General features: G+C 43.4%; 1 protein-coding gene across 2 annotated transcripts; it reads right to left on the bottom strand.

Moving 5' to 3' along the window:
- Nucleotides 1-404: 404 nt before the first annotated feature.
- On the bottom strand, nt 405-14,042 carry Dyrk2 (dual specificity tyrosine phosphorylation regulated kinase 2). Of its 2 annotated transcripts, XM_076854839.1 has the most exons (3): nt 13,634-14,042; nt 12,863-13,011; nt 405-6,074 (listed from the first exon to the last, which is right to left on the bottom strand). In XM_076854839.1, exons 1-3 carry the CDS (start codon nt 13,680-13,682, stop codon nt 4,467-4,469), a joined length of 1,806 nt encoding a protein of 601 aa, XP_076710954.1. In that variant the 5' UTR covers nt 13,683-14,042; the 3' UTR covers nt 405-4,466. The 2 variants fall into 2 exon arrangements, with proteins under 2 accessions (XP_076710954.1, XP_076710955.1); XM_076854840.1 differs by lacking the exon at nt 12,863-13,011 and having other exon boundaries at nt 13,634-13,675.
- Between the last annotated feature and the right edge of the window lie 1,582 nt (nt 14,043-15,624).

The raw sequence follows: 15,624 nt of genomic DNA, 5'->3' as shown, positions 1-15,624 counted from the left end.
GAGCAGGAGAGAGCACATACTAATAATTTACCATAAATTCTGTGTAGGAAATTATGAGGACTGGTGGGGAAGAATGGACAGACTCTGTCCCCATAGCTCAACTGCCACTCTGGAGCATTAAAAAAAAAAAAAAAAAAAAAAAAAAAAGATCTGAGGCTCTAGCATGGTAGAATACGGTTAATACCATGTAAAATAGTAACATAAAAACATTGAATGTAAAAAAATAGAATATTCTGAGAATACCAAGAACTGCCTATTAAATTTTTAATCTCTCTTACTTGAAGTCTGCACATCTAAATTAAACTAATAAATTATTGCCAATGAACAAACCAGTAGAATGGACTATTTTAACTTCTCAAGTCACTGATATAGAACTATCTGTTTAACATTCTAAACTCTCTCCAGACTAGCAGACCAAGAATGATACCAGCAATAGATCAGGAGTTAAATTATAGTTAGAAAAGGGGAGAAAAGTAAGGTAGGACATTAAAATTTTATTCTGAAATTATCTCTGGCCACAACAATAAAATTTAACAAATATTCACTAAACAGTCTTACTCCTGTCATCAGCTGTACAATACATACAGTATCATAGAACTGGCCACTAGGATTAAAATCCACTAGAACATATTTCATGTTAAGTGGCGACAGCAGCATCTCACAGAAATTTTTACATACATATATACACAGTCCACATTCAACCATTTTCACATATTTTCAGTACACACAGTTGCAGCATATTACAGTCACGTGTCTAAGTTGTTGCTCGATAAAAACCCAAGCCACTGCCTAGACATAACTGTAGCAGTTGAGCTGAGTATAATTACAATTAATTTTATATATGTCCATAGCAGAGAGATGTACAAGCCCCTAAGAAAGAAAGAGTTCACAAATACTTGTTTTTTAAATGCTACCACAGCATTATGTTGGGCAATATTAAAACCTTTACCAACCAAATCAGATTTTTAAAAAGTCTTCTGCTTACCAGAAATATTTTTGATGAAAAAAATTACAAAAATGAATGCTCTCTTTAAAATAATTCACACTTATATTTGAAGATTCCAATATGGCCCAATGCTACTGATGCCTAAAGTGTTTTCTAACATTCTGATGGAGTCATTTAACATGACTCCAAACCACCCATTAAGTTTAAAAGTGGCTTAAGTGCCTTGCACCCATATTGTAAAAATCCCTGGCCATCCTTACTAGAGCCAGGCACATATAAAAGGAATGCACTTTGGTTCATACCAAATGCCCTGGGATTAATCACACTATAAAATTAAATGGTTTGAGGTAAATTTTTACAAATACAGTTGATTTTTGTCTAGTGTTAGCATAACAAAAAAAAAATATCCGTTAAAAAATCAGTCTGATGTTAAGATACAACAAAGGACATCTTTAACCCCTTAAACACAGGGATTCCCTGTGTAACTAGCCAATGGTTATCTTGTTCAACACCCAATGATGATTCATGCCTTATGGTTTCTATTAAGGCCTGTAACTAGATAGTTAAGACAGATGTATCTTTGCAGAGGTGGGTTCCATCCTTACTGCCTAGCATTCAAAGAGTTAAAGAGGCCAAAAAATGCATGCCCTACAACATGGCATTCAGAACAAAAGGCACATTGTTAACACTAAGGGCACAATTTCTCCTCTACTGTTAATCTACATGGTCTTGCATCACTGTTGTTCCACCGTTGTAGCAATACACTTAAGTGGCAATGAACACTCTGGTGGTGCAAGAAACGGAGCCAAATGAGACTGCAACCAAAGACAAGACAACACTGTGCTATTCCTAAATCTGACAACAGCTCAGACATCCCTAGACAATGGTAACCTGTGAGACCAAGGACTGTTTCCAAGCCGATTCCTAGTAGCCTAACAGAGCCCTTTATATTTTAGGTTTTGAAAAATCACAAAGATGCAACTTTTTTTTTTCTGATAGTATAATCCAACTAGAATTTTTTAAAAGCAGCTCTGTCACTAAACGCTTAAACGTGGCGGCTCTCATGTATATAGAAACTTTCACTGTATTTGGGTAAGAGGAAAACAAAAAAAAAAAAGCCCCATAGCACTGCACATTATAGTTTGGCTTAAAAGTTTCCGGTTGCATTTGTGAATAAAGATAGTCACAAATGCATTGCTGGCATCTTAAGAACCAGTTTTGTGTGGTGGGGAAAAGACAAACTTTTATTTTTACTATTTAATGTAAATTTTCATATGTATAATCATTTTATAGGAAAATTAATAACGGCAGGCTCAGTCTCATGTATTTGAGCCAAAATGTAAAAATGAGAGTGGAAATGGAAGAGGAGAATTATAAGGGGAATATGACCTTTATGTGTTTTTATTTATTTTAATGACCTCAAGAAGCTAACCATCATTAAGAGACTCATGGTTTTACAAAGTCACCAAACCAAGTCTTTTACTTCTTAAGCCTTTAAGCCAAAATCTCAATAAATACTCAAATGTTTAAGTCCTATAAACCACTGATTGGGGGGTTTCATCACATGAGCATTATTTCAAATGCAACTTACTAACATATTATTGCACTTTCACAGATTACACATAAATGTGTACAATATGCTAAAGAATTTGACTAGGGGAAATAAGCTATAATTTCTAAATACATAAGTACAAATTAATTTATCAGTGACACTTTTAAATAGTAAAGCAAATATCAATATCACCATCTTATTAATAAGCTAATCTTATTACTGTTTTTTGGCAAATATTTGAAATATTTCCTGAGCATATTTTTCCACCATCAACCAGCAAAGCCTCAAGATAAGTAAAATGTTTTTTTTTTTTTTCCAAAACTACAATTTTTTTATCTTAAAGTAAAAGAAACTGTAGGATTCATATTAAAAGAACTTAACCGGAAACTTTCTTGGCCTCACTGGGGACCATGCTTTAAGTACTTGTAAATCAATTTACAGGCAATACAATAATATCTGTGCATATAAAAGGTTATTTATCCTAATTTATACTACCCCAAACCTATTGTCCAAACAGGCAGAAATCTTTCTATATTAAATTGCACATACTAAAAAATTTTTCCACGTGCCTTGAAATTGATATATATCACTGCTCATACATTAGTGATAAAATACTGAAATTTTCACTGTGAAAATAATTATTATTCAGAGAAGAAAATATTCTTTTACCTAACTCTCGGTTACTTTCCCAGGTAAAGTGTCATTCCCACAAAAACAATCAGTGCAATCCAAAAGAAAGTAAAATAAAATAGAGGAATGCAAATTCTGTGGTTCTTCTAAAGATGCAAAGAATAAGTCAAACCATTTAACTTGAGGTTGAACTTCTCTCCCTTTAAATGTGTTGTTAAAGCTGGCCTTACTGAATGGCCACAGTGATTTCTGTTCACCAAGAGGGTTTTCAACCCTGCTTTTTTTCTTTCTTTCTTTAAAGAGAGAGTTGATACTTTCCCAGGCTAAGGGAACCTTGCAGTGGCACCTGAAACGTGTGAACTCACTCCAACCTGCTAAATCTTCTTTGGAACTATGGAAATCCCCACCTTCAGTAGCTGGACTGCTGTTCTTTTAAAAATTGGAATATGAAGTGGTGGTCACAATCACACAGCTGAGATGTCTCTTTCTGAATTAACAGTCTGGGATGTACAGCTGAAGAAAGAAGACAAACTAAATGCAGATAACAGATGTGTGGTGAAAGAGGAACAGAGAGAAGAGCAGAGAAGTGAGGAACAGTCATGGAATATATTTCTAAAATTAGGTGCATAACCAATCTTGTAATAGGAGGCTTCCTGACAAAACAGCTTGCCGATCAGAGTAGAAAATTTGGAGGAACACACACGTTTCCGTTTCCACTTAGCCACCAAAATGCTGCCTTGCCAGCTTTTAAAATGTCAGAAAATGCTAACTGGGCAATTTAAAACTTGGGGATCTTATTTTGTATTTGTTTGATCATTACTTCAGGAACAAAAATCTCTAAGGTGCAGTTTTTCTTAGAATATCATTTTCATCCTGACTACTGTCCTCCCACCACCACTACCACCCAGATTTATTTATGGAAAAAAGAAGCAGGACATGCTACACCTGTGCATGAACCTGGAGTGTGGAGAGAGAAGGGGAGAATATGAACCATAAAAACATAGTGAATGTCTTTGACCAATCTGTAAATGCGTGGCAGTCATGAAGTAATCAATGGCCTGCCACTGATGTTATTACTCCACCACACTAAATACAGTAAGGCTCATCGTACTTGTAGAAAACAAAAAGTTTCAGAAAGTATAAAAACTTAAAGCATTGTCCCCATGTATTTTATAAAAACAAAACAAATAACTTTCTTACATTAAAATTAAGTGCTGAAAAGATACAAATGAGTCGAGTTATTGAGCAAATAAAAACAGGTCTGAGCTACTCCTTTTCAACCCAATAAGGCTCAGCTATGTCGTATCTTTCAGATTGCCAGCATCGGGGGACTTGAGCTCAGCTAACAAGTTTTGGCAACACTGTCCTCTGCTGAATATTCCCATTGGCATCTGTCATTTGTGCCAAATTAGTCCTCAGTTTAGAAGCTGAGCTGGAAGGTGGAGGTAACTTGGAAATGGACGTGATAGCACCAGTGCTCTCGCTTATCCTTTTCACTGAAGTCTTCTCCCCAGTGGGAGGCTTTGGCAACCGCCTCCTTAGCCAGGGGTGCCGTAAAGCCTGGCCTGGGGTCATGCGAACTGCAGGATCCCATTCTAAACACTGTTTTAAGAAGTCAAGAAAAAGGGGATCATCACATCCCTTCAGTGCATTTCCCCACTCTCGGCTCTCCGGTGGGCCCCTCAGTTTCCCTCTCCGGGAACGGCCTCCATTGAGGACCACAGAACCATCTGAAAGAGTCGTGACAGTGCAGTAACGGGGATAACCCTTGGAGCTCACAAAATTTTTGGCTCGTTTGGATGCATCCAACAGTTTCTGGGAAGGCATGCCCAACAGTTCAATCATACAGGCCAGCTGGTCCCCTTCATCCTCCCCAGGCAGGAGGGGGTAACCTGTCAGGAGCTCTGCTAAAATGCAGCCCAGGCTCCACATATCAATGGGCATGCCGTACCTGGCCCCAAGTATCACTTCTGGAGCCCGGTAAAAACGTGACTGGATATATGTGTAGACACGCTGATGCTCATAACAACTGGAGCCGAAATCAATCACTTTAATACTGCTTCTACCCTGCTGCTTTAACAAAATATTCTCGGGCTTAAGGTCACAGTGAATTATTCTGTTTTTGTGCAAAGCATCCAAGCACTGCAGAATCGAGTGGGCAAATTTGCGGACCAAAGGCAGGCTAAAGCCCTGGAATTTATTCTTCTTGATGAGCTCATAGAGGTTCATACTCAGCAGTTCAAATGTCATGCAGATGTGGTTGCGGAAGGTAAAATTCTCCAACATGTGTATGACGTTCATGGTATTATCCTTGTCCTGTTTCCGCAGGTGTTCCAGGATTCGGATCTCCTCTGCGGCCTGTCGGTGAAAGCGCTTCTCATTCCGCACCATCTTCAGGGCCACATGCTGGTGAACTTTGTGATCATAGGCCTTGACCACTTGACCAAAGCTCCCCTTTCCAATGACCTTGAGGACCTCGTACCTGTAAGCCACATGATCGTGGGGCACCTGCACATATGATCCCTGGTCATCATCATAGCCACCATTGTTGGGTCCACCTGTCATGCCCTGGCGCTTCTTTGCATTTGGACCCAAGAAGTATATTTCAGGGTAGCTAAAAATCTCATGGTGTTCAAAGGCTGTTAATTTTTGCATGTATTGCTTCATTGCTTGTTCAGGAGTCATGGGCGTGGCTTTTACTTTCCCCATGCCTTCCATAGACTTCAGAGAGGTGGAGCTCCCCTGCCGTCTGTGAATGCTCTCCAGCTGCCGCTCGGGCACCACTGGCAAGCCTGCTTTGCCCATTGTTGTAAGCCCATTTGGTTGTGTTGTGAGCACTGTCCGCTTGTTACTGTTATCCTCAAACAGCTGCTGAACCTGAATCTGTCCGTGGCTGTGGCTGCTAACATGCAGGTGATCATTCATTGTGTGCTTACTGCCACCAATCTGGAATTGAGACAGGAAACATAAATAGAATGCAAGAGCTCTGCCTGTTCAAATGTGAGATTTTATAAGTCAGTCACCATCCCCCAACTTTACAAAAATCCACTTTGGTTTGAATCCATAGCCAGAATTAGTTTTACTAAATGGAGAGACCTCATGAACACACTGACAGAGAATGGAGATGATGCTAACAGGCTCTGATACAATAAAAGAAAAAGAGATCAGGTGACTGAGTAAGGCTAGAAAACACAGGAAAGAGGGACCTCACAACTGTGAAATCTAACAGATAAGCAGGTTGCTCTGCAAAGCTAGAGTCCTTATAGTAAGTTCTTCTGTGAGGCAGAGACCAATCTTTCTTGTGCATCTTTTTCTATTATCCCCTAATATTTAGTACCAGGTCTGGCCCCTCAAAGGTGTTCCACTCAATTCATACTTAACATAAAAATGACAGTGGACACTGGAAAAGCATTAGCACATCAGAATTTACAATGGCTCCCAACCCTGGGATCACAGCATCTTCCATACCTTACACAGCAGTTTCTAAATAACATGAGGACAAGAGTTATATACTCTTTCTCCAATATCTAGATCTAGTCCCAAACTGCTTAATCATCAGTATTCCCTGCTCCTTGGAAATCTAGGAACATATATATGATTCAGTGACAAAGCAAAACTCTGTTTGAAAGATCCTCACAAAGATATGCACCATAGTTATCTTGTAAGCCTCTGATCTATTTTTAAAAGTTTCTGGGCTTTACTGACTGTAATGACCATTTAAGGCCATTCAGCTCAACAAACCAAGCAACCACCACAATGTCTGGGGCCTTGCTTTGGTCAATGGCTCTGCCCTCAGAAGACATGTATTTCTATGGGCTGCTGGGACACTTAACTTTCTAACAGGGAATACAAAGAAGCAATTGCTATTTCAGGCACAGGTGCATCCCTGAACTGTCTTGTCTAAACAAAACTGGTCTGGGAAACCAAGAGGCTAGGCATTCTGAGAACATGCCTGATTTCCTTCAAAGCAGCCTGCTAGTGATTTTTATATGAAATCTCAAAGACCAACTTATCACTCACAATTCACCTCATTCATTCACCTGGTATTGCCAGAGGTCTAGCCACAAAACTGGGAGGGTGGGATGTCCTTTAACAGCTTACAATAAACTAGCTGAAGGCCTTTGTCATCAGTATTTTTTTCTATTAGCCCCTGCTAAAGTCTACATTTGGGGCCTTTTTATGCTACTAGGAAAAAAAAAAAGTGCTCTGTAGCTATAACATAAGAATTCAAGAAATGGTCTGGGATACCAGAATTATAAAATGAAATTTTAAATCTTTCCTACTAGAAGATCAAGCCCTTCCCTTTTTCTTAAGCTGACAGACATACCATGTTTATGATTATCTGCAAACTGAGGTTTCTCTCAGCTTGCTTCTAAAGCAAAGTAGAAGTCATACTTGGACCTGTCTATGACTTCATAGATTCAGAGATCTTATTTCTCAGAGAGATTTTCCTAAGATTTATAGTTGATCTTTTTTATTAAACTCAGATATGATACTGATACTCCATGCTAGGTGACCTTGTATTATATTAGGGTGGCTGGACAGGTTAGTTTATCTTCATTCTACACCAAAAGCAGGACAGTCCATAAAAATGCATTAGGAAAGCCTTAGGCATATATAAAATTAATACAGTCTTCACTGCTTTTATTCCCAAACCTGTTTCTCTTCATCCCTTCCTCCCCACTATGGTCTGTCAATCACTAGCAGTAAAACACCTGGAATTCAAAACATATCCCTCCTACACAACTGTTCTCTTAAGGGCAGGATGAAAGTATGCCTTACTTATATACATGCTATAAGAAATGCTTCATTAAACTTAAAGCTACATCAACCTTGAAGGTTTAAGGATTTCTAAAATAATAGCCATCATTTTTTTTTTTTTTTGAACATCAGAAACTCACTTTAATTTTTGCTATAGCAATTTTTATGTTTGGAATATTTCAAAAATTGATCACAAACACTTTAGTCAACTAGACAGTTTCCCCATGAACTAGACCATCTTGTACCTCTCCAACTGCTTTCTCTTGGTCTCCTTTGGCAGCATCAACTGTCAGTTTGCCTGTCCTTAGGTTGGTTCCAGGGTTCTTCAGAGCTCAAGGCTCAGTTCTCTTGGTTGCTCACTCCCACAATTCCCTGACCACAGTCAGGCTTCAGCATCATTCCTGGGCTCATGTCTGCCCTATCTGCCCTAGTTCAGACCTGCAGAATACATGTCTCCAGAGCTGAAGACCCACATCCAACTGTTAGCTCTCTCTTCCAGAGGCATATCAAACCCAACTTGGGATTTTTCTACCAAAATGGTTTTATCCTTTCATAATTCTCAATTTTTGACAAACAAAAGTCTTAACCTCCACAGTCACTCAGGTGGTATACCTGGAAGTGGCACACCTGGAACACCCTCTTGGCATCCCCCTCCATCTTCGCAAACCACCATGAGGTCCAGTCATGTTTATCTTTGCATACCTTTTCCATAAGCATCTTACATATCCACTGCCTTTCACTGGGACAATTAAAGCAGCTTTATAATATGCACCCTTGCTTCTCAGTCTGGAATTCTCCAAGTCTCTTCTTCATAATGTCTTCAGAGTTACATTTACAATCTGAGTGTTCTTGCTTTTGACAACTATGTCCCCTTACCACAGCTAATGCAACTTACTAGTGAGAACACAAGGCCCTAAAATGTAGAGCCTCAATAATCTAAGCCCTTCTAGTCTCAGCTACCACTGCCACTAGACTAAAAGAAACAAAACTGAATTTCCCAAGACCCATGTAAACACCAAGCACTTTTACATTCCTTTGTTTTCAATGAGGTCACGTTTTATAGAAGCCCAGGGATTTCCAGTAAGACAAACATGAAATAAATCTACTTCTACCATTTATCAACCATGTGAACTTGGGCAATTTACTTAATCTCTCTGAACCTTACTGTTGTTGTCTGCAGAGAGAAGGTAACAAAGCTACCTCATTAGGACTATTATGACTGTTCATTTCAGATGCTGCTTGGAATCTTCTTCTTCCACTGTCTAAGTGATAAAATGCTACGCACCCTTCAATGCCTAGTTCAATTCTCCTTTGACCTACTAAACAGCTCCTTCTATACTTATAGTGCGCTGACATGTTATTAATAACACTTACTTCATTCTACTGTAATTGTTTTAATATCAGATGTACCCACCTAGAATTGGTTTTAAGTAATTCCAAGGCAGGGTCCACCTCTTTGTAAGTCCTATTAACATAAACTCAGATTCACAATAAGCACTTATTTGCTGAATAGAAGAATACATGTCAATAAATTGCTATTAATTCTCACCTTTCTTGGGGGTTTTCTTGAGAAATATATTTTGTACCTTCAAAAGAAAACATGAAGTCAATACCCAGGGCATTAGGACATGTCCCTTGGTGACTTAAGTCTCAAGATGTTACGCTATCAGTACATCAGCAGAGACTTGGAGGCTGAGGACAGTTGGTTAAAAAACACCTGTAGCAGACACCTAAACACTTAAAAGCCACACATAGAACCTTAAACTTTCTAGACATTGAAGGGACTCATATGAGAGCTCAAGTCAAAGAAGAATTTGAGCCTCAAACACTGCAGGACTCTGAATCATAACCAAACTCAAAAGTGCAATTAACTGATCTATAAAGGTGGGGTGGAGCGGGGTATGAAAAACTAGAGAAGCCAGAACATTTCCAGAATACATATGCCAGGACTATATCATAAACTTAAGGTTATTAAAAAACTCTCACTCCCACTAGAGCCTCTGAAGGCTGAGAACCTAGCTTATTCCTATTTGATTTGCTAATGTCTAGCACAGTGTGTGTCACATTTAAAAACATAGGCTGAATGCAGTGGTTAAAATATCCACAAGTGAGGATTTAAAATAGGAGGACCTACAACAGCTCCCTTTGACCATGAAATATTTCAGTATTAAAAATTATGTTAGAATAATAGTCTTAACAAGTTTGACAAATTTTTTTTTACTGTGCTAATATCTTCCAGGGGTTTACAAACTTCTCCAAAATCATCCTAAAACTATTGTGTGTACTGTTATGGGAATAAATCTGAGTCTAAAAAGTATGTTAGCTCCTCCCCAGCAAAGACAGCCTATGTAGCCCTGAGTCTACACAATATCAATTTGTTCCTCTTCCAAATACTATTATTTTTAAAATATGAACTTTAATTCTTTACTCCAAATTATTTCATAAAGGTAACTGGAGAGTGCTTTAAGCATTAAGTCATGAAAGTGATAGATTTTAGTATTTTGGAATTTTATAAATGAAATATATTAATATCTCCCAGACTATATATATATTTTTTTAAAAAGAGCTACTGGGAATCAAGATAGATATTGGGCATACTTTAAAAGACAAATAAACTAAATAAGTTAAGTATAAAAAGATAAAAGGAGACAGAAAACAAGAGGCAATGGGAAATTCTAAGAATCATAATCTTTATAATCACTTATTTACCTGTCTACTATATCATTTATAAGGGAAAATATGGGCAAGCTCCTATGACAAGACCATTTTTCTCTCTTTAATGCCCTTTTCTCCCCACTCATTCTAAAATAATTCTTCCCAGGTGTAACTGCTCTGGAATTAAAATCAAAAAACTTATAAAAACCTGACAGACATATGGGAATATGAATCTGCAAAGGTTCTTGCATTTATAACACAGCTAATACAATTTCCTAGACTTAATAGTGCCAGGCAGTATATTAAAACCAGTTTCAGGAGGGAAGGTTTGGGTTTGTACAATATGTATTGATATGAGTTGGCTAGGGAATCTTGACCAAACCAGTTACTTTGTAGAGTCTGCATCCTCAACTAAAAATGAAGGAATAGAATCCCATAAATTCAGTGGTCCTTTAAACTTTCTTATTCTATGAAATCTGTGATGTTATACATATAGTATAAAAACTAAACAACATTCAAACCCAAATTCACATTTTCAAAACGAAGCATCTAATAATTAACAGCATACTGAAGTTTACACTTAAGTTAAAAACAAGTAAACTACACATACTTAGACAGCAAAACACAGATATTTATCATTAGAAGCACTGGGAAATACACTCACATATTCACGTTTCTGGTATACCACAGGCTATTCCTCCAGTGGAGATTTTGTTTTCTCTAATTTCATCACATATTTCAATGGCAAAGAGGCTCTGATCAAGCAAAGCCCATCCTTAAAAAACTGGAATCCAGATGCAAACCAAGTATTCTTTCTCAGTTCACATCATGTCATGTGATTACATCAACACATGGAAAAAAACTGGATGTTATATTTTCCAAACTGTCAGATGATTCTAAACCAAACAAAAAAATCCAAATCCCTAAAACCAAAGGTAGTTCCTTAACTGAAGTATCTGTGACAATAACATTCAAGGGCAATACACAGAATCATCCATCCTACCTGCAGATTCTCTCCCTCCCATCAACAGTCCAATACAGATTAGTTAATATCTGTGTAGTGAACTCCTAGCCCCTGGAACTAGACATGTCATGAAGAAAGAGAGGGGGGGGGGGGAGGGAATGAGAATATGAATAACAAGAAAATGTTTCCTCTGAAATCACCTCCCTCCTTCCCACTTTCTCTCTCTCTCTCTCTCTCTCTCTCTCTCTCTCTCAGTCTAACAGGCATAACTCCAGCCCAGACATTCACTCACAATTTTTCCTCGAATAAACAGGTTCCCCCAGAAGACATGATGATCCCCTACAGGCTACAAATGGCCTTTTCTACAGGAACTCAACTTTCACTTGGCAAACAAAACCATATCCCTACCACGCATCCCTCACACCTAACCACCTTAGGGGGCTCCTCTGAAAGATCCAACTGGTAAAAAGATCTATGAAACCATCACCTCCTTCAAGTGCACACCTCCTCTAAGCTGCCAGTCACCATCCAAGGGCAATCGCTGGGCGCTGAGAAGAGGTACATATTGAAGTCCAATCCAGCTTGCTGATCTCTGCAGTCACCAGTCCCAAGCTGAGCTCCCCACTCCCTCTTAGCCCTCAGAGGGGCCACAGCACCTGTCAGGCACCCTACCTTGCCACCTACAAAGCAAAGCTAGCCCTTTCCTTTTGAATAATATCCAACTAGAGAATCCTACAGGGGTGGCTTGTTTTGTTTTGACTACTGCTGTGGCTCTTATTTTTGTTAATGTTAATTACAATTTCTGCTGTGCTCAAACCTGTAGCACTCATAAAACATGCTTACACACGCGGGGGACAATTGGTGGTGCTCCCTGCTGGCTGGAGCCAGGCCTCAGAAGCTCTTTGGGGGATCGATTTTCCGGGCAAGGCGGCCTGGCTGTCCCCTAACATATCTGTTTCTATAAATACCCACTACCCACGGGAGGGGGGGGGGGGCTGTTTACCGGGTCAGGGAAGGGAGCTCTGGGAAGCAAGGATGAAAAAAAGAGGGAAGACAGAAGGAAAGCGGAGAGGAGGAAGTTCCAAGGAAGAGGATCTCAAGGGTGGGCGGGCTCCAGAGGGGAAGTGAGGGGCCCACGCCACAAATATTCCTTTGTGGCTGCAGCTTTGGCTCACCCAAGTTACAGAGGGCGGCGTCGAGGACAGGCCACAGGCCAGGGGCGTGGAGCTGCCCGCACTTCGCCCTCACTTGTCCCAGAGTCAGAACCCCACAAGCCCGGTGCTTCTGCCTGGGGCCCTCCCGCCGCCCACCCCCCACCCCCCACCCCCCTGGCCACCCATGGGCTGGGTCTCACCGTGTGGGCTGCGGCGGCAGCGTTGCTGGCCCGGAGAGGAGGCAGGGCGATGGGGGAGGGCGGGCCGGTCCCCACTCCGCTCCGAGGGGCCCCTGCACCGAGCCCCGGGGAAGCCTGAAGCTGGCGAACAGCGCTGTCCCCTCCTCGGCCTGGGAGCCACACGCGGGAGGAGACAAAAGAGGGTCAGGGGGGAGAGAGTCATCCAGATCCCCCACCCCAATGGGCAGCGAATTCTGTTTCCCAGAAGATGGAGGGAGAGAATGGGACAGCAAAAACGTGCATCAGGGGAGTGAGGGGGCGTCGGGACCGGTTCCCCAGCGCGCACCCACGGGCGAGGCTCAGGCAGCTGCAAAGTTAAGTCGGGCCCTGGCGCGCGAGTTCGCGACCCGCGGGGAAGCCGGGCTGGGCCTGAGCTTCGCGGCCCACGTTGCAGGCGGCCAGCGGCCAGGAGGGGGGGTTGGCTGGCCGAGGAGGGCGCAACGGCCTCTCCAAGCTTGGGACCAGAGGGGAGGAGGCCCGGACGGCCCAGAGCCTTCGCAGGTCGAACCCAGGCCAGGGAGGAGGGCTCCCTTCGAGGCCGCCCAGGGCCCGCGTGCAACAATGAGCGCAGCGGTGCAGAGGCCAGGGCGCACGGTCTGCTCGGAGCTCTCCCGCACCTCACCACCGACTTTGTTCGAGGTCCCGCGGGCAGCGGCTGCCCGCCCCGCCAGGGCTGATCCGGGGGCCGGCTGGGGGCCGGCTGGGGCGGCGCGGCGGGACGGCCCTCCTTACCGGTCGGGTAGGCGGCGGGAGCGGCGGCCGAAGGTTTCCTGGTTAACATGGCCGCTGGAGAGGAAAATGCATTTCAGGGCTGCCGTCTCCGCCGCCGGTCCCACTGCTACTTCTCGCGGCCGCCGCCGCCTCCTGGCCGCCCCTTACGCGGGTTTCCGACGCCTCCTCGCCGCCTCGCGTTAGCTACAGCCAGACACACACAGTCCGCTGCATCCCCTCGGCCCGGGCCCGCCACCGCGAGCCCCCCGCTCTCCTCTTCGCCGCCGCCGTCCTCCTCTTCCTCGGGCGGCTGCAGCACCCCCCGGCCCGTGCACATGCCTCGCCCTCCCCTGCGCACCGCTGGCTCCCCGTTTCCCTCACATAGGGGCGCGGGGAGCGGGCTGTGCCGCGAGGACCCACTAGCTCGGGAGCCTCCTCCCGGGCTCGCGCGCGCGCCCCCGCGCACACTCACACACCAGCGCCCGCGCGCGCCGCGGCCCGGGAGGGCAGCCCCGCCCCCGCCGTAGGCCCCTCCCCGGACTCCCCCCGGCCCTAGCCACACACACTCACGTACCCCACCCCCACCCAGCCACCCACAGGAGTCCCAGTTCCACACCAGATCCTCTGCATAGCTACCCCCTCTACTCCTGCAAAACTCTGCCGCCCCCGCCTGCCCTCCTCCTGCCCCTCCGGCCATCTGCCCTGTTCCCGCAGGCTTCCCCACCAAGGATCTTTTCCCCTCCTTGGCCTCTCTAACCCCCCCGCAACGCCCCTCTTTTGCCTTGCTACTCCACCTACCATTGCTTCTTTCCTACTGAAATCTCCGCAGAGACCCCTCCCCATCCAAGCGCTCCCCTAAACACAAATGCATTTTCAGTTTCTAATGGCTGCTCACAAACAATACTGTCCCCTACTCCACGGTCCCAGAGACTTAACCACCCTCCTCTCCAGTTTGTCATGTATATAACTTAGTTGTGCTAGGGTCACCCTGGAAAGTCAAGCCCCGAGGAGAAGCCGTTGCTGAGCCTGGTGACCCTGAGCGTGGGCGATGGCGATGGGCTGCCCTCCCACCTCAACCTCAGCCACACACACCCTCCCCGATTTTACTGACACCAAATGACCGCTCTCCAGTCGCTAGGACAAGAGGAGGCAGAGAGAGGCTTGTGGAAGGCATCTGGGGAAGCAGTTGGCTGTGGGTTGCTAGGCAAAAATAAACATCAGAGACACCTCCCATTTCCTTACAACTGGAAGCCTTTTCCCCACGCGGCCACTGGGAGAGACACACCTTCCTCTCTGCTCTCTGCTGCGAGGGAGCGACACCTCTAAATTCTCTCGTCCTCTGGTATGATTCTTTCCCTTTCCCTTCCAAGACACGTGAAAAATTTCTCTGTCCTTTTAATTGGCCATGTACTACTTCTCTTTCCCATGAGTACCAAAAAAATTGCTTGCCCATCTCACACCTGCGCCTTGTGCTGCGTGCCACATTGTATGCCTTTGTCCAAAGGTCACCGGTTTTGCCATTTCAACAGTTACGAACGAGAGAGGAAAGCTGGACAAATCTCAGATGACAGGGCAGAAAGTTATGCTGTGGATTTCTTTTCTGAGAGGTATCTAGTTTTTGAAGTTCTCCTGGGGATAAGGGTCCATTCCACTCTACCCAGCTTCGTGCGTCTTCAAGCCCCTTGCAGGACCCAGCTTGCAGGCCCCAACTAGTGCAGACTCCAAAGAGAAGGGAGCCACCTCCTGCGGAGTTTCATCGCCTCTACTGTTTGCAAATTGTCATAGCAACCTCCCACAGAAATCACCTTCAGCTTCATACAAAGCCAAAAGTTGAGTATTTCAAAGTAATGTGATCCTCCCAGTGTCTCTGGGCTCCTCTAATAGAATTAAGAGTAGGGGGTTTGGCAGAGAGAATCAGTTGCAAAGAGTAGAATTTTGCCTAATACGTCTTTCCAAAAAATTCTCTTGGGGCTTCCTCCTAAGAGAGTAAGACCACAGCAGAACAATCAGTC

This window comes from Callospermophilus lateralis, chromosome 4 (assembly GCF_048772815.1).
Source record: "Callospermophilus lateralis isolate mCalLat2 chromosome 4, mCalLat2.hap1, whole genome shotgun sequence".
Lineage (NCBI taxonomy): Eukaryota > Metazoa > Chordata > Mammalia > Rodentia > Sciuridae > Callospermophilus > Callospermophilus lateralis.
The sequence above is the reverse complement of the archived record's forward strand: the minus strand, read 5'-3'. Positions and strand labels throughout refer to the sequence as shown.